General features: G+C 36.3%; 2 protein-coding genes across 3 annotated transcripts in view; one reads left to right on the top strand and one right to left on the bottom strand.

Annotated features, from left to right (window-relative positions):
* Positions 1 to 5,523, top strand: part of LOC106071330 (protein FAM43A-like) — a 35,618-nt gene extending 30,095 nt beyond the window's left edge. The window contains exon 2 of the mRNA XM_013231412.2: positions 539 to 5,523. Within this exon, the coding sequence (XP_013086866.2) occupies positions 665 to 1,846 (1,182 nt within the window). The 5' untranslated portion in view covers positions 539 to 664 and the 3' untranslated portion in view covers positions 1,847 to 5,523. The remainder of the gene's footprint in view (positions 1 to 538) is intronic.
* A 1,779-nt stretch (positions 5,524 to 7,302) lies between these two features.
* On the bottom strand, positions 7,303 to 20,955 carry LOC106076084 (2-acylglycerol O-acyltransferase 2-like). 2 transcript variants are annotated; one of them, XM_056011806.1, is made up of 6 exons: positions 20,858 to 20,955; positions 17,028 to 17,272; positions 16,670 to 16,917; positions 15,694 to 15,868; positions 14,984 to 15,183; positions 7,303 to 13,127 (listed from the first exon to the last, which is right to left on the bottom strand). In XM_056011806.1, the coding sequence occupies exons 2-6, from the start codon at positions 17,267 to 17,269 to the stop codon at positions 12,973 to 12,975; spliced, it is 1,020 nt and encodes a 339-aa protein (XP_055867781.1). In that variant the 5' UTR covers positions 17,270 to 17,272; positions 20,858 to 20,955; the 3' UTR covers positions 7,303 to 12,972. The 2 variants fall into 2 exon arrangements, with proteins under 2 accessions (XP_055867781.1, XP_055867780.1); XM_056011805.1 differs by lacking the exon at positions 20,858 to 20,955 and adding an exon at positions 20,240 to 20,403.
* Between the last annotated feature and the right edge of the window lie 1,689 nt (positions 20,956 to 22,644).

Here is a 22,644-nt window from a genome sequence, read left to right as displayed (position 1 = left end):
TTATTTCAATAATGTTTACACGAAATACAGGCAATTGTTTTCCTCGAGAATTCTGGGGTAATTCTGCTCTATACTTCATATAGGCCAAATAAAATGTACGTTGTTTTTCGGTGTTTGAGGCTTTCAGTAAACAAGAACCCCTCCCACAAACACATACTCCCGACAAAAGCCCTCAATCATGGCCAAACTTTACAAAAAAAAAAAAAACGTGTTTGTATGGCCATTGGGTCAACAGGTGGGGGTCATATGTACAGCACAGTGACATATTGTTTGCCAAATGTACATCAAAAGTTAGCTCCAACGTCGACTTGACACGTAAAATAATATTGCAAAGATTAGGCCTTTTTTTTTTATTGCTAAACTCACCTCTATCTAGAACTCAATATATCTTGTGATCTTTATCTATTTCATTGTAGACACACTGTACCAAAACCCAAGCTGAATACCCTGCCCAAAGTTGGTTATTATTGTAGTTTACGTTTTTTTTTCAACATTTGATTTGATATTTGACATAATTGTTTTTATTCTTTTTTTTCAGTGCACCTAACGTCATTTAAATACAGGCTGAGAAGTAATACTATGTAAAGTATTTTGATCATCCGCAAGTCATTGTATGAATAGCTTAAGTATTTACACACAAGAAAAGTCTCCAACTTAATCTTGCATGTACGACACCACATCAACAACGCAGACTAAAATGAATATATTTGGTTGGCGCAAGAGCGTTAGCATCAGTGAACAGGACCCAACGTTCAAAGTGCGATACCTGGGCAACGTCCAGACAGCAGTGATGAAAGGCGAAGGGTGTGTGGATAGAGCCACCAGCATCATATGGAATAACTATCTCCGTAGCGAGCACCCGGGCATCGAGATGAAGATCGTTATCACAGGCTCAGGCATGAAGGCTTACACTAAGGAGCAGGGGCTCACCGAGTACAGAGCCCATAGAATATCCTATTGCATTGCCCACCCTGACTACCCTAAACTCTTTGTCTGGGTGTATCGCCACGAGGGTAAAAAAATGAAACTCGAGCTCCGGTGTCACGCTGTCTTGTGTAAGAATGAAGCCAAGGCCAAAACGATGGCGCTGCAGCTCCACCAGAAGCTGAGCTTCGCCTTAAAAGAGTTCCAGAGGGAGAAACTGAGGAAACAGACCTCCCGTCTGGTCATGCAGCGCACCAAGTCTATGCCTAAAACTGGCAATGTTCTTCCTCTCAGGACCCAAATGCTCAGCACAGCCAACAACTTTCGACCGCCAGTCTCCAAATCAAATACAGCACCAAAACTTGGTGCTATCACTGAGGATGAAGAAGATGAGTGTGTGGAGGAAGAGGAGGAAGACGATGATGTTGTAGCCATGATGAGAAATCATGTTCTCGATGGAGTGGAAGACAACAACAACGCAGACAACTGCAGCTTACCTTCCACTCCAGCCAGCGTGGGACCCTCCCCACCTCGCCTGCACCACAAAGGGGCAGATCATCATGGGATTCTGGCTGCCTTAGACCTGGAATCCGCTGAAGGCATGGGTTCAGACTTCTTCAATTCTGAACCAATCATAGACCTGGAATTGGGCAATGATTTAGAAGAACTGAGGCGGGATGATGGGGTTCAGTATTGCATTCATGAAGGGGCAGACTCCGATGAGGAGAGTGCAGAGTCAGGATTCCATGATCAAGATCAGGATCTGGCAGAAGTGGATAAAGACAAAGAGGCTGTGATTTCTAAAGGGAAAACAAAACTGTCTTCTCTGACCAACGGTTGTAATGACGAAGTGTGTCCACTTCCATCTTTTGGTGACTTCTCTTCGTTAACAAATGAACATACTGAAAATACAAGTTTGTGAATGAAACAAAGAAACAAACTGAATCAAATCAAAATTTTCACAGCAATAACTTATTTGACTTTAGACATTAGTCTCTATGCAAGTAAAACACAACAAACTTGATTCAAGTCTTTGAGCAATGAATACAGCTTAATCTTTACAAAACTTCAGAAACGTTGACATTTTAATTGAATATGTCAGTGAAGTCAGATTTCTGTTTCTGCAAATTTCTGTTTAGAATTTTTTCCCCACATTAACTTGAAAATTGTGTTAGCCATTGGTATTTACTTGTTAAGGTTTTTCTCTGGTCCAGCAGCCATGGTCTTATATAATGCAGAAAAGATTGCTTGATTTTAGAATCATTTGAGCTCAATATAAATTACTTCAAGATCACACAAAAACTCTTTCATAAACTTTATCATTGGATCATTTGATAGAATTTGTAAATATAAGTTCTATAAAGTTAAAAAGTCATACTGAAGCCCACAAAATGAAATAATTTTTTAAAAATTAAATTATAATGATGGTTATATGGCCATGTGATTATGCGCTTTGGACTGTGGTGATGATGGTCTCAGGCTTATATCCCACATATGGCCAGGACCTAATAATCATCAAATCTGACGGAACTTTCAAAACTTACAAGTGAAGCCATATGACGATCAGATAGTTTCTTTTTGAGCCTTATTTGTTTAGACAAAGTTCATTTGTACATTCATTTTGTTGTTTCACACCCTCTCTTTATAAATTACAAAGATATAAATATGAGCGTACAAGTTGTCAACATTTTCCTGGTCTTGCATTTATGTATTTCATGCCATGAAACCACAGAGTGGGCTATGTCAGTGGTGTGTCTATTAAAAATTTCAATGATCACATTCCAATGTAAAAAAAAAATTCTGCCTTTGATTGCAAGAATGTGTAATGAATGCAGATAATTCATTGTTCCTTGCAGTGAAACATTTTTACCTTCCAACTTTTTGTTTTCTCAAAATGGCAAATGCTACAATATTTATATTCATGGACTATATGCAATAAATGGATTTGTGAACAAGTTCTTTTGCTGCTGTGCTGATGTGACATTTATATAGGGTACACTATTTATAGTTCTATATTCATTTTGTTTACAATTACATTATACTCTGTTGGATGTAAATAGAATCTTAATGTGGATAAGATCTGTATTCAGTGTTATTGTTATTGTTGTATAGATGTACTACAATGTTTCATCCCTTACAAAAGAGGGTCATTTTTCTTGAAAGTATCTGTCCATGTAGCAGGTTCTTTCAATTCTTGTTTTCCCCATACGCTGGATCACACCTTGATCACAACTTAGCTTGCATTTTTTTTTTTCAACCTTAAAAAAAAGTTTGCTCGAATTTCTACAATTTTTTTTTTATTAACACAAAAAGCCTATATTATTATCAATTGTTCTCCAGCTTTAAAAAAAATAAAATTTAATATTCATGTGTTTGTAATTATAATGATTTTCATAGAAAATTTCTGAATGTAATAATAAAAATAATAATTTTGTTTGCGAATATCAAACCTAGATTGTTACATACATTTATCAAAATAATTTAGGAAACTAAACTGAGCACAACTTATTTTTATCAAGCCAAAACTATGAAGCTTTAAAAAACTCAGAAATACTCAAAAGTATGCTAATGTAAGCAGATATTTATTTCTACACATTTGGGCTTACATTAAATGTTATTCAAAATATTGTTGGAACATTTTGTGTTTTTCTGGGTGTTTAACAAGACAAGAGTTAATGTAATCTAGATGACAGACTACTATGTAAAGTTACTCTGTTATGTTACTTTATTACGTTACTCTGTTATGTTTCTCTGTTATATCATTAATATTTTGTTGTTTTCATGTAGACAATTATTTGTAAAAAAAAAAGAAAAAGACTGTCTTGAACCTCGCAGTGCTTTCATTCTGTTGATCTTGTCATCTCACCAACTACCACACATGCTTTCTGTTCAGCACACACAAACACGGGCAAGCTCTTGTTGACTATGTTACCTCTACTATACTCTGAGTGACAGCTCTATATTTAGCGACATCATATAATGCTGTGAACTGTTATTCCCCATTTATAATACCATTTGTCTCAAGAGAATGTTTCCTGTTAGCTCTAGCAGGGTTTCCAATTTTTTTTTGTATTTATGAAGAGTAAAAAAATTGGTTAAACTAGCAAGTTGATTGTTTTGTAATTAATATTTACAGAATGAAATGAACATTAATATTATGACAAACATGAGCAAACAATAATAAATAAGATATATCATTGGGGATCTGTTAAAGGAATATGATCAATTATACCTAGTGACTAATAGTATTTATATAAAATTTTGTCAGCAAAATTAATCTTTTATGTGAAATAACTGACATGCCAGCCATTGTTTTCTTCCCCTAGAACCTGTTTTTTTTCTTTTTTTATTTGAACATTACTATGACAACTATCAATCCAATTTTTTAGTTTTCTGAAAACTGGCTTTTGATAAATTTTTTCCCTAACAATCTGCACAAACTATTTTACAATTGGCTAAGAACTAAGTTTTTTTATGTCTAGAATTCTGGGTTGTTGTAGAATAAGGGCCTATTGCTTTGTAGAGATATGCATTTAAGTCATTGAATGTCGCTCAAAATACGTTTCCTTACATCATTGTAGATTATAACACTTTTACTGTCAGAACATTGCAGATTATACTTCATTTTTGTTATAAGTTGTAGATCTATAACTGAATGCAATACATATATTTGTGTACACTCCATTCAATTAGTTATTAAAGTAGTATTTTGTAATTAGTTTGTAGACATTGTAAGTGTACAGAACATTCCTAAACATGTTAATGTCGAGAATCTCTTCAGTATATGTTCTGCCTTACTTATCAGTTTCACATTTTCAAAACTGTTTTCTAGCTGGTACAAAAATATTGTTTTTTGTTTCGAGGTTACATAAAATATAAAACCCTAGCCTCAATGAGAATGAAATGTTTTCTGTATCAAAAAGTCACAACCTATGTTTGATTGTGAATTTTATTAGCAATACATTTTAGCATGTTGTCTGTTCACTACTTTAAAAAAAAAAGAGCTTTTGTTAAAAAAACAACATTTTTCTGATTTCTTATTAAAAATAATATTTATGTTTTATAGTTAACATTGGAAAATGAGTGTGAGAATTCAAATTTTCTAAATATTTGTTTCGAGGTAAAGTTCATGAGACTTTTTCAAGTTTACAAAATTTATATTCCCTCAGCTATAAATTGAACAAATTTAGAAACAGTTTCCTCAAAATGTAAATGTACTTCCATAAGATGTCAGTTGTATGACAGAAAAATGGAACATAAAAAGGCGTTGAGTCATATGATTAATGTCTCCTGGTGAGAGCACAGGCATGCACATGATTCCATTTTTATAGAGCAGATTAAAGCCAGACTTGTGTTTGACATGCATAGCCTGACAGAAGAAGTAGGGTACATCCAATGGACAACTTGAATTCAAATCAAAACATTCCAGTTCTCATATTTATTGATATGTTTCTGACACTGTGAATCACACTTGACTGTGCATTATGTCACACTTCACTAGTTTTGTGTTAAAGATTTATTTTTCTTTTCATTATTTTTTTTGTTGTTGTCTCCTGATAAAAAAAAAAAAATCTCAAATATATTTCAGACTGCTTCCTTGTTCTTTTTGTTCAGATTTTTTCTTGAACATTATTCTGTGTGAGTAATTGAAGACATGACTTAAATAAGGGAAAGAACTGCTAAATGTTAAGATTCCCAAATTAATTTCCTTTTTTTTTTTATTTTTATCTATGACAATTAATACACACCAGAGCTACAAGTTGTGAAGATTGCTATAGGAGGCGGGGTGATTGAGTGGTAAAGCGCTTCATTTCCGAAAATCCTGGTGTGTGGGTTCAAATTCTGGTGTGGACTGAGATTTTTCCACCCAGCTCTCTGACAATAGTTAGGGAAAAGTAATGGTGGTTGGTCGTTGTGCTGGCCACATGACACCCTCGTTAACCCATGGGCCATAGAAACAGATGACTTCTGCATCATCTGTCCTATAGATCACAAGGTCTGAAAGGGGAATTTTACTTCTTTACTTACTTACTATAGGAATAGTGCTTAAAGCAATGTCAAGATGAGGCTGAGTGCCTTGAACTAGCCTATCAAAGGGGGCGAGTTTAAATCTTAATGTGAATTTTTCATAGATTTGATCTGAGTTGTGTATACTGAGTGCCTAAAGGCAGTGGTGAAAACCTTCTACCAGATTATCCCCTCCCCTTACATGGCCACAAAAGGGATTGGGTCAGAGTGCCCTGATCCTGCTATAGCATGAAGAGATGCTCTATACAAAAGCCATATAAATAATTTCTTAACTATATGCTTGGTATAAGCAGTGCATTTTTACACTTTGATCTTGGTAAGGTTTGTAAGACAAGTTATTAAGATAAAATTATTTTTTTTTGAAAACCTTATATTGAGTTAAGGAAGACTTCTGCAAACAGCCTCTATAAAGGGATAGCCTTGGGTGGTAGTGCAGGTCGTTGTAAAATGGGTGTTGAAGTTGTATTTGTTATAATAAAGTTATGTGTGGAGAGATTGCTTGTTTGTCAGGGTGCTACTGTGCATGTTTTTGTCACAGGTTCACTCTCCGCCTGTTGGTGTTCCTAATTGTTTTTGTTTAATACAACTTTCATGCTTATAGCATACTCAGTAGGCAGTGGCCCTGTTATGGTACTATTGTGAACCAGTTGTGGGTGGGGCAGGAAGAGGTATCTGGGAGAAGGTTTCTGTGCTGCCTTATCAAAAGCAATTTTTTTAAAAGTTGCTGAGTCTGAATAGTAACTCCAAGTCGTGAGCTTCCATGATTGAAAGCTAACATGTTAGCCACTGAGCTATACAAGTAATTATAAAAATAGTTTTTATCTTTGAAAAGGTTCACATTTTCAGCCAACTACATAATTCTTTACACAAGGCTTATCTCCCCTAAGCGAGTACTGTCTCTATATATATGAATTGAAATTAATAGATTACCTCTAATTAATTAATGAATTATTTGACTGAATGAATAATTGTAGTCTAATAATAATAATAATCTTTATTGTCCGTAAGGAAATTTGTCTTACAGTTTGTGCATTACACCAAACAAAATATTGTAACTATAAAAAAAAACAATATGTACATTCACACCTGACTCATAATTTACATGTGAAAAGTCTATATCAGATTGTTTCTATTTAATGATTTGATTGCCTGGGGAACAAAAGTGAGTTTGTGTCTATTGTAGCAATTTAACAATTTAGGATCTGTAAGTTCCTTGAACTAGATTTACTTAACTGTAAGTTCCTTGAACTACCCTAGAATGATTATATAACCAACAGTTTCATTTTTTAAATGCTATATTGAGAGAAAAAAGCTGTATGTATTTTTATTGATAAAACAAAAACTCCAATCTACTCTTTTACAAATCAGATTTTAATTTCATAGTTTATTTGGTTAATGTTTATAGTTTTATTACGCATACAGAAAAAAAATTATAAAAACTGTAAAGAAATACTGGTATACATTATGTGAAATACATAACTTTTAGCATACAAAAAAAATGTCAAGAAAACATTTTCATGTAAATAGCAATAAAAATCTGGTTTCACATGCCAAAAACATTGATGAAACTGGCAAAACTATTCCTTTTATTTTGGTTTACTACAATTTTTAAATGAGAGTTGGCAAGTATAGGTGAAAGACTTCACAATGTCAATGTGACATCTGCAATAAGTCATCAGTCAGTCAGGCCTAAACAGTGGGGCATTATATTATTTGCATGTCTGAACAATGTGACCCATCATGGGTGGCAGGTCTAAGCAAATCAAGAGGAATGTAAAAAGCAATGTCATGACCTCTGTAATGATTGGGATGGGGGGGGGGGGGGCAATCTTGTACTTCAAGTTAACAAATCTGTTATGAGCCCAAGTGATTGAAAGCTGGTTTACGATGGAGGAGCTGTTATCTTGTAACAACCAAGATTACTGAAAGAAGCTATATTCACATTTCAGTCATTGTGGTCAGTTCCAGGTCTAAGGCACAAAACTGATAAAGCTATTAGATAAACTTGAAAATCATTTTGCACAGATTTACCAAACTGACAGAGAACTGGAAGCCCAGTTCCAGACACATTCTGAACAGAAGCAGAGAAGTGGTGAAAGTTTTAAGAGCTGTTCTCAATCACATAGCTTCTCAAATGCTCTTTAAAAGGGAGATAACCTCTGCTATAGCTGCAATAATCAAGTCAAATTTAAATGTACATTTTTTTTAAATTTAACGGAACATTTCATTGTTTGAAGTGCACTGTAAAAGTAGAGATTTGGCTAGATACTATCATAGATTTTACAACTACTGAAACAACAGGAACAATTTCTATAACAATTTGTAGTAGCATAGATGTTATAAAAATAACAACTCCATTAAATACAGAAATTGAAGTCCAAAACTCTGAATACAAAAAACATATTTTCTTATGTGTGTATATATATATATATATATATATAAGCCAAAACCAGTGACTCATTTGGGTGCATCCATTGCCTTTCGAGACAAAAGGAGCCATATATATATATATATATATATATATATATATATATATATATATATTGTTATAAACTTGGTGGTGGCACAGATGGGGGTAGTGGTGTGAGTGTAGTCAGCCGACGCAATTCGCCCCAGGCCAGCGCTAGACGAGCGGTCAACCGTGACGAGCTCCGACGGTCAACCGAGTCGAGTATCAACAGGACGGTTCGGGAAGGATCGCCGTCGTGAACAGAGCTCATGAGCGTCACGAGAGTTGTAGTCATATGACCACCTAGAAACGTCGAGCGGCGTTCTGTCCGGTTCGAGAAGGCCAGTAGGGACCCTATATAAAGAGCGGAGGTGTCGCAGTCAAGACAGTCGAGAAAAGGGGCTCAATACAGCAAGGTTCACGGCAGGGGTTCAGAGCCCGGTTCACTACAGTCCGGTCGACTACAGCACAGTTCAGCAGTGTGGTTCTGTACGGAGCATTACGACGGTTCAGTGCGGAGTACTATCAAGTACAGTTGAGACGAACGGCGTCTTGATCTTGGTCTGTGATCGAGTCCGACACAACGAGCCTAGTGTGTGAAGTCAGTCCTGAACTGTTGAACCCAGTGAAAGCCCGGAACGAGACGGAGAGGCCAGTGCAAGAGTTGATACGGCGGAACGGTGTTATCGAAGAGGTATTTGTACGGTCATGTGTTACGTGCTGCCAATTGTACAGTATTGGCTGTTATTTCTTCAACTATTAAAGTGTTACGTTACTTTGGAGCCCTGAGTTGTCAAGTTCTTTAAGTTGGTGGTGTATGGTGCAGTTTGCAGAGAGCCTGGATAGTGAGATTCGTAACAACTGGTGTCAGAAGTGGGATCGGATCGGAATCGGATTGGATCGGATCTACTATGGCTCGTCTGAAACTGCTGTACGAACTTGAATTTAGAGAACTGAAGCAAGAACTCCGTGAACGAGGGCTGAAGACATGTGGAAACAAGGAAACCTTACAAGCACGCCTCCGGGAAGACATAATGGAAGAAGAAGAAGATCCGGACACGTATCTGTTTGAAGTCGCACCAGACTTGGGAGAGCTCTTGAACTCTGTACTGGACGAGATGAGTATGACATTGAAGAAGTCCACCGAGGAGTTCTGTAGAGAGATTAAAAAGATGTGTACCTCAGTGAAAGAAGTGACGAGCCCCGTGGTGAAAACGATGGACGTGGTGGAAGAAACCTTGTACGACCAAGGAGACTTGAAAGATGAAGGAGATTCACCATCGTTGGACATTGAACTATTACCCACCCAATGCTGTGAATCAATAAGCAGTAACAATGGCAATGCTGATGAACGTGGTGCTGCCTGTGAATCCGAAAACAAGGAGTACAGATCTGGGGAGCAGAAAGAGACAGACAAAGAGACAAGAGAAGCTGCCTATAGTCCAACAGAAGCTTGTGCTGCCGACGTACCTGATATGAGAAGCTCAAACAGCAAGACAGATCAAGAGAACACTGAGTCTGCCTCCAAGCCAGTTGCTGAGGGACGTTTACATGATGGAAGCTACCGGCGAAGCTTGTACCCTACAGACGTTCGTCCAGATGCTAAGCTCAGCGAGAGAAGTTCTGATGGTGGTCAAGAGAATCCAAGGAAGCCTGACGTTGGTCCAGCTGCCAAGACTGGAGAGGAAAGCCCTGATGGTGGTCAAGAGAATCCAAGACAGCCTGACGTTGACTTTGATGGACATTTGCAAGATGAAAGTCATCGACCAGGTCTGAAACCAACAAGCGATTGGCCCGATACTGAGACGAGAGAGAGAGGTCCTGATGGTGGTGAAGAAAGCCGAATGGAGCCTGAAGCCGAAGACCAGGGACCTTTGCACGAGGAGTGTTACCAACCTGCCCCACCAGCATGCCCTCCAGACAAGGTTGAAGATGATGACATGTCCCACAATTCCTCGCCCTGTGGATTTGAAGCCCATCCCAGTCCTTCTTCGCAAAGCCCTATGAAGCCAACTCTTTTGCCAACGATCTTGGTATCCCCAGCCCTTACATCCTATACCTCTCCATGTGTCAAGTGGCTGTCCTCAGTACCGACCGACAAGAGAGCGATGCAACCACAACGTCACTGCAACAAGAGGACGATCAACTGGAGGAAAAGAAGAAGGCGGCGTTTGCGTAGTCCAAAGTGCATGGTGATCCTACCAAGAAATAACTGCAGCCACATAAAAACCAACTGGCGGAGAAGAAGAAGAAGGCTACTTTTGTTGAGTGCAACATGGATGACGATGCGACAACGACATCGATGCAACCAGATGAAGGCTAACTGGAGGAGAAGAAAACGTTTTCTAAATTCAACGTGGATGGCGATGAAAGCACGACGTCCATGCAACCAGGTGAAGGCCAATTGGAGGAGAAGAAGGAAGCGACCATTGCTGACTGCAACATGGATGGCTCCATCAAGCTCAAGAGGCAAGCCAACTGCCACTGATCGACCCCCGCCTGCAGCGATGAAACTTTACAGCCAATGTCATGATGTTGATCCTGTCCGGGACGGACAGATCTAAGGAGGGGGCAGTGTTATAAACTTGGTGGTGGCACAGATGGGGGTAGTGGTGTGAGTGTAGTCAGACGACGCAATTCGCCCCAGGCCAGCGCTAGACGAGCGGTCAACCGTGACGAGCTCCGACGGTCAACCGAGTCGAGTATCAACAGGACGGTTCGGGAAGGATCGCCGTCGTGAACAGAGCTCATGAGCGTCACGAGAGTTGTAGTCATATGACCACCTAGAAACGTCGAGCGGCGTTCTGTCCGGTTCGAGAAGGCCAGTAGGGACCCTATATAAAGAGCGGAGGTGTCGCAGTCAAGACAGTCGAGAAAAGGGGCTCAATACAGCAAGGTTCACGGCAGGGGTTCAGAGCCCGGTTCACTACAGTCCGGTCGACTACAGCACAGTTCAGCAGTGTGGTTCTGTACGGAGCATTACGACGGTTCAGTGCGGAGTACTATCAAGTACAGTTGAGACGAACGGCGTCTTGATCTTGGTCTGTGATCGAGTCCGACACAACGAGCCTAGTGTGTGAAGTCAGTCCTGAACTGTTGAACCCAGTGAAAGCCCGGAACGAGACGGAGAGGCCAGTGCAAGAGTTGATACGGCGGAACGGTGTTATCGAAGAGGTATTTGTACGGTCATGTGTTACGTGCTGCCAATTGTACAGTATTGGCTGTTATTTCTTCAACTATTAAAGTGTTACGTTACTTTGGAGCCCTGAGTTGTCAAGTTCTTTAAGTTGGTGGTGTATGGTGCAGTTTGCAGAGAGCCTGGATAGTGAGATTCGTATATATATATATATATATATATATATGCCATTTTACATTTGAATTCAAAGTAAATACAAAGAAAAATGTTTTAACAATCAAATAATTCAAATCTTACCCAAACTTATATATATTCAATTATTTGTGTGTGGTTCATTTTGTTGAATGACAAAGTGGCTGTCAGACAGACCTCAGTATGAGAGAGATACAAGCAGGTTTTGACCATTTTTTTTCAAAAACAGTCTTATTCACCAGCAGATTATGATGAGCACCATAAAAAAACAACTCTTTAATAACATTTATATGACAAATTTAAACTTCAACAGAAAGGAATACTTCCTCAGCCAGTCAGTTGTCATGCTAGGCTCAATAAAAAAACTCTCTAAGACAATGTTGCGGAACAAATTTCCCATTACACAAAATCTTGATCAGAAAGTATCTGCTGTAAGTGTATTTGAGCACTAACCACACATTTCTTCCCCTGGTCAGTTGATCAAGATCAGACATAGCTTGACTGGTCAGTTAATCAAGACCAGACTTAGTTTAAATGAGAAGAAACATCTTTTAGAAAAGAAAAACCTGTTGTGAATAGACTTGGCTAAGAAAAAAAAAGTTTTGTGGATGGGACTTGGCTAAGAAAAACATCACAAGAAGGGTTGATGCTTTGACATTTAAATTTCTGTATTAGCCACCTTACAAACACCTACCATTCGGATAGCATTTGAGAGCAAACAACAACAGGAAGAATTTGGGATACTGGGTAAAATAAAGGCGTTGAATAAAGTTTTGTGCTGAAGTGAAAGTGTTGTACAAGAAGCTCTTCTATTCTATCAGCTCTGACAAGTAACAGACTGACACATTGTCCAGCAACACTTCTTTAATAGAAGGAATAAAGGACAATGTAAAATATGAGGTCAACAAATGAGACAATGGTATAGTCAACAAAATTAAATTGAAATATATATCAATGCAAAGCTCAATAACATAAAACAATAATAACTGATATAGCACACAAGACCAGCTAGTAAGATAAAAGAAAAGGTTAAATTGCCTGCCCCAATTTAAATAAGTTTTTACACTTACAGAAGTTGGAGGCAAACAGAATATAAAAAACAATTTATATAACTTAGTTCTATATATATTTTTTTAAATTATTGAAAGCTAAAATTTATGTAAAAATAACTCCAAATAATCACAATATAAAATAAAAACGGTAATAAAATAAAACAATCTTCATTTCTATATTAAAATGACAGTTACTCAAATTCCAAGTGGTCAGTTTCTTTACAACCATACTTCAGTTTATGAGTTTCAAATAAATCGTCTAAAGCAGCACAATATTTACTGTGGAGGGCATCTATTTGCTCTTGGCTAGGGTTCTCTGTCCGTTCAACGTTGAGTGGCTCTCCAACTGTAAAAATAAAATAAATCTAACATTCACTCAAAGCTGGATGCTGACTTGCTGTTCATCAGGAAATGAAATTCTAAATCTTATTTAGAATCACTTTTGATATTTATAAAGAATATATGATAGAAGATAAAAATTATATTTTCAAAAAATTTTAGAATCACTTTAAGTATTTATAAAAAAATAAGATGGAAGCTAACAGGATAGTTTAAAACTTTCATAATAATCAAGTACTTCTCTACCTCTTCTACTACTAAATACTGTTTTGGTTTTACATATTTCTGAATTTCATTCAGAATTAATAAAGTCATCCTAGCCCAAACCTCCTGCAGGACAGTGGGGAATGGCAGTGGGCAGGGTTTGAACCTGACCATCGAGACAGTCCCTGATTGCATACCACTTGAAAGACAGCCATCCTCTATATGAGTAATTAAGGGAATTTTTTTTTATCTTGATAGAATGTGTTATTAGATAAACAGTCTGTGGGTGAATACTGACATCTAAATAAAAAGAGAGAAGGCCATAAGTCAGACAGTTCATGTAAACAAAAGGTCAACATAAGGATCCTTTAGGGAAAAAAAATTTGAAAAAAGCTGATAAAGATCTACAAACAAATAGAAAAGAAATTTAAAGTCCTCAGTGATAAAAAAATATACTATGGCAAGAAGACGTTGGCAAACCTGAAAGGGTAAAAAAAAATATGCAACACAAAATAACTAAATTTGAAAGTGCCTTAGCTATGTCAATGTTGCTAACATTTCTTAAAAACTACAAAAAAAATTTCAGTTTAATGCTTAAGCTTAACTTGGCTGAAGAAAATATGATGTGCCCTTTCATTGTATAAGAAAAATGCGGGATCCAATGTTACATATGAAGAGATGACATTAATTGTTTCAAGAAGGATTTACCTACATAACTTGCTGCACATTCTTATTTCATCCTTTTGTGTCAAAATAATCTACTTCTTGACAATACGCTTGGTACTGCAGCATAGATAATGAGCTTCTAAAATTGCTTGACTATGCAACTTAAATTTTTTTTTTAATTTTTATGCTTTGCCTTTCTTTTTTTATAAATATTATGCTAAGATGCTTTTAACAGTTATTGTTACTCAAAATAAAATAGCTCTAGCTGGCATAAGTTTTAAAATAACTTAGTGGATAATATAGTTGACATGGCAATGCCAAGTAAGCTATATAGTTGGAAATGCATAGCTTAACAATGTCTAGTGGGCTGTATGATTGAAGATACATATCTTAATGTCTATTTGGTTATAATGACTAAAGAGTATGATGCGTAGAAGTTGGGTTTAATTGGGTATTTCCTTAGTGACATGACGGTGCATTAAAAACTTAGTATAGAAGTAGGTTAGAGACAGACTAACGGACGAGAGAGACTTCTTGTAGTAACACTTAGGAAAGGGCGTGTTTTCTTTAGCTGATGACACGGACTGTGCCCTTCTTGTTTGAATAAATGTGGTATTTCTAAAAGGACAGATTAATTTATTCTATTTCAATATATTCTATTGGTGTGTTTAACTTAGCAGCTCGCAACTACAAGTATATATCCTTTCAAGCAAACAGTCTCACAACTTGTTCAAAAAAAAAAACATATACACTGAACTACCAACCATTTAACAATTGACTTGTAAAGAAGTCTTAAAAAAGTAAACCTCCAGTCAAAAACTTTAAGGTGTGTTCCTGATCCTTTTCATTTGCCATGCAAGGAACCTTTGCATCTGGCTAGAAATCTTCACATTTCATCTAGAAACATTTTTATTACTCAGCATTGATTTGATTGTTATTTTTTAAGTTTTATTTTAAAAGAGAAATTTAGTCTTGAGAAATTGTTTCACTTACCAACAGTAGAGACTGGCCTTCTGAAAGGTAATAGACCAAAAGTATAGTTGAAGATGCCACGCCCGTGGAAGAGCGCTGGCGAAAATCCCAAAGCATGAGTCAAAAAGTTCTGAAACCTTCTCACCAAAGATCCATCTGGATTGGCAACTTGTTCAAACAAATCATTTTCCCCAAAAGCAAATACAGGAACAAGGCAAGCTCTGTGGGGGAAGGACATACAATGTTGAAGACTTTATAAAATATAGTCAATTATAATAATTAACCCATTAGCTCCTTCTGCAGTTGGAAATGTTTTCCCGTTTTAGTCCCAAACCAATGTAGAATGTTTGTATTCAATATACTGGCTTTAAACTTTTTAAAAAGAGGATTTCTTCTAGTCTTGTTGCAAACATGAATACAAATCATTTCGGAGAATATTGATTCTATTTTTAATAAAATCTGGAAGATTTGTATTGCTTTTTTAGGATTTTTTAAATTCGGGGTTATCCCTCCTTGCTTGGGGCCTGGGTAGGGTTTTTCCTAACCGGAAATAGGAGCTATTGGGTTAAAAAAAAAAAACTCTTAGAGGCTTGTGAAAAAAAAATGAATTCACTAACTGCATTATCTAATACAACATATTCATTGTTTAGTACAACATCTGTAATATCTAAGATAAGAAATTGTCTGAGCTGAGTTACTTCATTAGGAGAGAGAGAGATAATTCAACCTACCCATGCCTTAGTGCCAACTTGCAGAAACCTTTTCTACTTTTGATCTTCAGTTTAAAACTGCCAGGGTGTGCCTCTAGAGCTTCAACAGCACCACCTATCATTATGGCAACTGCATTGCCACATCCTTCTTTAGCCAAAACCCATTCAATGCTTTCTTTCGACACCTCTATAGCACCTGTCCAATAATGCACAAAATGTTTTAATGAGCCACAAGAATTGGTAATAGGTCTAAATACATACATATTGTTATGACTCTACATTGCGCACTGTCATTTGGCGCGACATTGTGTACCAGAGGACACGATAGAGAAGAGAAGAAGTCAAGATGGCCGATGATTAGAGATGAAAACGACGCTTGTGATGTGATTAGTGTAATTCTAGATCTAGTTTCCTATTTGGTTATTAAACATTCTATTTTGTTATTTCATAATCCTTTCGTTGAGGTTATTTGGCTAAGTTATAGCAATATTTATTATAAGTACTAAAAGTACTAGGGAGCATGGTGGCTAAATGGAATGTGTTGCCTGAATCAGAAAGGAAACCAACGACTTGGCAGAGTTTAAGTCATTGATTAACAAGCATGACTAGATTGACACATGAAATGGGTAGGACGTAATTATCTCCTTTTTTTGAAGTAATGTCTGTAATATATAAGATAAGATAAATGGTAAAAAGCTAAGCTGGGATATTGAATTTCTGGATTTTTAGGATTCACCGGAATCCACCAACTCTACTCAACTATGCTAGTAGATCGGTAGAATCGCAAAAGTGACTGTGTGCATGTATAGTTAATTATAGTCTATAAAATTATGACAAACTAGAGGATATGCAATGCCACTATGCAATGCTACAATTATGAACATAGAGACATAAATGGTGCTGCTAAAAGCCTTCATGCTTTGTTGAAAACAAAGTGTTCATAAACAAAGTAACTCTAGGCACACATAGAACACAGTAACAAAGAACAACAACTTACCTGACAAAAGAAAATATTCTCTAAAAATTGGAAACATGAACTGTCCACTCAGCACAGACAAGTAGGAACGTATTCCTGGAAACAAATCACTGAATCCTGTCCCTTCTGATGCAAAATTGATGAAGTGGCTCTGGCTCATAACCCCATGTGGGTGGCACCCAAGAATATAATTTTTGGATGGATGGAGCTCGCTTGTTTTGATTAACTTCACAGGGAAGTATGCAGCTGACCAGCGAAACAAAGGCCACCTGGAAAACATAGCATAAAGTAAATTAAACTTTAGTGTTGACAAGTGAAAAAAAAAAATGATTAGAAAAACGAGTTCTAGTCTGTGAAATGAATCTCTTTATATATTTACCTGCGTACCCAATCTGATCGCCTTCCGCCTTGACAACTAACAGGTCGATCATAAAAATACCATGCCAAGTAGCACAATGGAATTAAATAGTAGCTGGTGAAGATCAGGAGATATAAAAAGAAGAACAGCATACCAAATCCAAAGAATAGAAATGCATAGGTAAAGTGTAGGGCTCCAATGGTCTGGAGTCGTCTCTCCGTTGGAATAAACAAGGGAGCAAACTCTATTCCAAATATTTTCATGGTCTGAAATATATTAAATGTCACAATGTTAATTTTTAATTATTAACTTGTTAAGTACCAGCAATCTCATTTGAAATCAATTGAAAATTGAAAAAAAAAATATACATAAAATTTGATCCAAGGGGAAAAATATATTTCCATCAAGAATATAAGGAAAGAGATCACATAAACATATCTATGTCTAAGCAAGGACATGACGATTGCCCAAGGTCTTTACTCAGCTTCAGTTCAAGATCCAAAATATTGACATATTTCAGATTTAATGGAAAAATATCACATCCTGGTGAAAAGAAGCAGCCATGGCAATTTCAACTGAAAAGTTGTCCAAGTTTTTCACAAAGGTTAACTTAAATGTTTTATACATGTTTGTAGCTAATAAAATAAATTGATTTATCGAGGTGTATTTTAATTATTTTTCATCCTCTCACAGATTACCCCAACTTATATAGAATTTTTTTTATGCTAAGTACCAGCAGTCTGAAAGAGATCTTGATATAACTACATAAACTGCATACAGGCACATGACTGATATAAGATTACTCTAATCCAGTGATGCTCAACCGAATTCGACCTACGGGCCATTTTAACTTTCGACACGCGTGTCGCGGGCCACATCAATAAAAGGTAAAATAATGAAATCCAAATTCTCCAAAAACTATTTGAAAATATTGGATCTAGTCTTAATTAATGGGATATTTAAAGTCATCATTTTTTACGCGTCTAAAAATGGGATCATTTCTCTACTTAAAATGTGAGCGACATTGTAGCTACCTTTACCACCAACTTATTTTCTTGTCTCTTTTTGGTTAATATTCCCATCGACCCTCCAATCTCTAGGCGTAGTTTGACCAATCTTTTATACGCGGCTCAAACCAAAAAGGCCTTCATATTTGTTTTATAATGCCGCTGTATATGTTCTTGTTTTTGAAACAGCCAGACTTTCTTTACAAAACAAATATGCTGGCTAATTATCATGTTCCACAAAAAAAGATCCATTCACTTTTCTCGGTAGATTCCCATTTCATAAACTCATAAACGCACAATCGTTAAAGGTCATGGTACCAATCCTTCAGAGAAAAAGTGGAGGCCCTAACAGTTTTGAAGGGGTGAGGATTTGATTTTCTACTTTTGTGACGACGTTTCGGCGGGCCGGATGAAACTACGTCGCGGGCCGGTTCTGGCCCGCGGGCCGTAGTTTGGGCATCACTGCTCTAATCTATATAGATATAGCATGACTAGTATGTGATTCATTATAATACTACTTTTAACTTTTACTAGACTACATCTAGATCATATGATACAGATCTCTAGTCAATTTCATCTTCATCGTCTGTCCCTTGACTTTCATCATAGGGGTACTGCTGTGACAGCGTATTCAAATCCCTCCATTTTTCTCCGGTCATCAGCTATTCTTTGTATGATATCAAGAGAGAGACCAGTCTTAAACATTGTCCAATCAGCTCCCTCCAAGGTACCTTGAAGGATGACTGTAAACAGTGAGTCATGTCTTACAATATAACCAAACCAGCTCAGCTTTCATCTCTTCACAGTACTGAAGAGTTCCTCCTTTTTGCCAGCCAGAGACAGTGTTGACTTGAATTTGAATAATTTGATTATCATTATCTAGATATTTTTTCTTCTCCTATAGGCGGCGCTATAAGTATACTGCTATAGCATCATATCATATACAATAAATGGATGATATACATCTATTTCAACATCTATATTATATATATATATATATATGTATATAATATATATGATTGTGAATAAGTCAAGGAAAAAAAAGTTTATTTTAATTGTAGACCAAAGTAAGATTAAGAGTCATTAGATCTAATGATCTAAGTGACAGTAAGTGTGACTAGATCTATATCTATCACTCTATAATATAGATGGCTGCCTGGTTGTGCGGTTCGCGTGTTGGACTGTCGTTTGGATTTATCGATGGTCCCAGGTTCAAACCCTGCCCGCTCCCATCCCCTGTCGTCCTGCGGGAGGTTTGGACTAGGAAGTAAACTATCTTCAACTCTGAAAGAACATCCGAAACATGTCAAACAAACATTTTATATATAAGTTAAGACTTGCTAAGACAAACAATGATAACAACAATCATGAAAATAAATAATAATATAATAATATTATGAAATATGAATCATTTACAGTTACAGTACAATACATTAGTACAATCATTCATACAAATTACAACTTGAAATACTTGAATGACTGACGTTTGTATTAATATTGGTAATAGTTTAGATGCCCAGATACCTTTACTGACCACCATGTTGTTTTTAAGCATATTTATCTTTTTTTATTACTGACCACCATGTTGTTTTTAAGCATATTTATCTTTTTTTTAAGAGATTTTTATTCTTATGCTGTCAACTTATGAATTTTTAAGCGTATTTACTGAACTGAAGGTCTAAAAAAATGTTAATAATAAATTGATAAAGTTGTTTCTTCTTTTTTTCAATAACTTTTTTAAAGAGAGTTTTTTATTCTTATGTTATCATTTTAAATTAATTTTAATATTAGATCTAATACTTTACTAATAGCTGCTAGAAAAAAAGACAAAACAGCAACAGAAAAATGTTGCAAGTAATTCAAGGGAGATAGTCTAGTATTAAGCCTTAAAACCAAAATGGTGTATTTCCAATAACAATATATGGTGACAATATGGTAATAAGAAATACCAAAACAACTTAAAAATATATATTTTAAAAACTATTTAAATTTATCTCCGAGGAAATCAAATTACATATTATTATTTGTAATCTGCATTTTTTTTCTGCATATTGGCTTTATTGCAGCATATTCTAAGTTATTCTTATAATATAAGAGAAACCTGATTTAGCCGCTTATTTAAATTTAGCGTTTCTACTTCTAACTATCTAGTCACAAAACTTCAAAAGTATTAAGTCTAAGACTTAGTGACTTGGTCTTAGACTAAGTATTATCTTTCATGATTACCGTATTATCAATCTAGAACTAGAATAACTCTAATACTAGATCTATTTAGCACTATACGTAGATCTAGATCTAGTCTTGGCTAGATATAATATAAGATCTACTCATATCTAATAGTCTAGGCTCCTATTTTGTTGATTGTTTGGTCTTAGTACTCTTAGTGTAGACTATAATATAACTATAGTTATAGTTCGATCTAAATTTATTTTTTAAGGCGGTCGGAGTGACTTCCCCTTGTGAACTTTTACCTTCTGTTGTTTTTTTTTCCATTTTATTTTTAATGTTTTAGAACAATATAGTTTAGATCTATGTATATAAATTATTATTTCAGTCGCAAATACCCCTAACTAAACTAGGAGAGCGTAGAAGTAGACTAGATCTTTATGCTTTATTATACTTTGTACTTATAGCTACCGTACCAAGCTACCTCAAATATTTTCAGGAAAAATAATAGTGCATTGATTAAAAAATACAAATGTGCCGAACATGCTTAGTCTTAAATTGCCTTAATGATACTTTGTCATAAATATTTGCCGATTAAGGCAATTACTTATGATTTTATCACCCTGGCCACGGTTCCTAGATCTATAATCTGATATCTGCTTAAGCCTTAATTCTTACTTTTGTTTCCCAACTCCAAGCTTGAGTATCTACAGTTCTACACTATCTCCTCCCTTTAAGATATCTATACAACTCGGGCAACTAGAGAAATTAAAAAAAAAAACGAGTACAGTCCCTTTCTTTATTATCAGAATACATTTTATGATTGTTTCAATACCTCGTTATATGATTATAGGAGATAATAACATACTACAGGTTTCAACGAGTTTAAAATGTTGCTGCCAATCTAGTCGTTTCTGTTTAATCCTGTTCAATCGCCGCATGCGGTTAATTGACTCTTTGGCCTAAAATTCTTTTCGGCGGACATCAATTCGACAAAGAATCAAAGACACATAGGCACATTTTTTTTTTTACTTTGTTGTTCTAATTGGGGCGAGAGTGCTGACAACGGAAGGAGGAAGGTCCATGTGAATCTTGCGTGTGTTATGACCAGATGACCTCCACTAAAAGCACTAAAAAAAAACAACTTTTGGAATTATTGTTTTTTTTTCAACATAGCTATAGATAATCATGGGCGAAGCCGGGGGGGGGGGTAGTGACTGATTGTTTTGCTTTGATTTTGTTTATTTTAGGTGAGATTTTAATGCTGAACCATCACGTTGTACTTACCCCAGCACAGCCAAGGGGGTTTGGAGTTTAAAAACCCCTACCAGGGGATTTACAGTTCTATAAAACAAAACAAAAATATTCAAACGACAATCCCCAAATTCCAAGAGCACACCTAAGGAAGATTTCGATTTTAAAACACCCACCGAAATTTACGATAAAACCACTTCTTCAATATAAAAAAAAAAGCAAATTACACCAAAGGAGTTTTGAGTTTAAACCCCCCCCCCCTTCAGCGAGGTTTGAAGCTAAAAAAAAAAAACCTCTTTAATATAAAAAAAAGCAAATTACACACTCAAAATGCTATGAGCGTAGCCATAGGGGGTTTTGAGTTTAACCCCCCCCCCCCCTTTTAAGCGGGGTTTGATGCTAAAAAATACCTCTTCAATATAAACAAAAGCAAATTACACACTAAAATGCTATGAGCGTAGCCATAGGGGGTTTTGAGTTTAACCCCCCCCCCTTTTTAAGCGGGGTTTGATGCTAAAAAATACCTCTTCAATATAAACAAAAGCAAATTACACACTAAAATTCTTTAAGCTTAGCCAAGCCAATGGGGGGTTTTGAGTTTAAACCCCCCTCCTCCAGATGGCTTTTTTTTTTTACATTTTATAACCCCTCCAGATGATTTTGAGTTTAAAATCCCCCTACAGAGAGTTTTGAGGTTGAATACCTCTCTCTTCAATAGTAGGCCTATTCTAAACTAAACTACAGTCACCAAATTCTAAGAGCGTGGCTAAATGGGGTTTTGAATTAAAAAAAAGAACAACTCCAGAGATTTTTTAGTTTAAAACCCCCAACAGATGATTCATATGATAAAACTTCCCTTTTCGATATAAAATCTAAAGCAAACTACAGTCACCTAATTCCAAGAGCGTAGTCAAGAGAGGTTACACATTTCTACCAGTGGCTGGGCTCCATTAATAAAGTGCATTGAATAGTCATCTGCATAGGCGTAGTCAAAAAAATTTCGGGGGGGGGGGGTTGGGGATGTTTTTTCTTCCCCCCCCCCTGCCCCCCCCCCCGCGCGAAAAAAAATTATATGCATGTATGTGTGTGTACATAATCTTTATTAAATTCTGACCCTTCATTCTTTCGGAAGACCCTTATTGTGCCCTAGAATAGGTTCTGCCTGGAGTTAGTGGGAAAATTGTAGACTCCCCGCCCTCGCCAGAGCGATA

Source organism: Biomphalaria glabrata, chromosome 15, assembly GCF_947242115.1.
Source record: "Biomphalaria glabrata chromosome 15, xgBioGlab47.1, whole genome shotgun sequence".
NCBI classification, from domain to species: domain Eukaryota; kingdom Metazoa; phylum Mollusca; class Gastropoda; family Planorbidae; genus Biomphalaria; species Biomphalaria glabrata.
The sequence above is the reverse complement of the archived record's forward strand: the minus strand, read 5'-3'. Positions and strand labels throughout refer to the sequence as shown.

Excerpts from the sequence above, each read along its gene's own strand:
- LOC106076084 (XM_056011806.1), bottom strand. The coding sequence starts at position 17,269 with ATGAAAATATTTGGAATAGAGTTTGCTCCCTTGTTTATTCCAACGGAG. Across the intron at positions 15,869-16,669 it reads AGAATATTTTCTTTTGTCAG|GTGCTATAGAGGTGTCGAAA; the intron begins GTAAGTTGTTGT and ends ATTATTGGACAG. Across the intron at positions 13,128-14,983 it reads AAGGCCAGTCTCTACTGTTG|TTGGAGAGCCACTCAACGTT; the intron begins GTAAGTGAAACA and ends TTATTTTTACAG.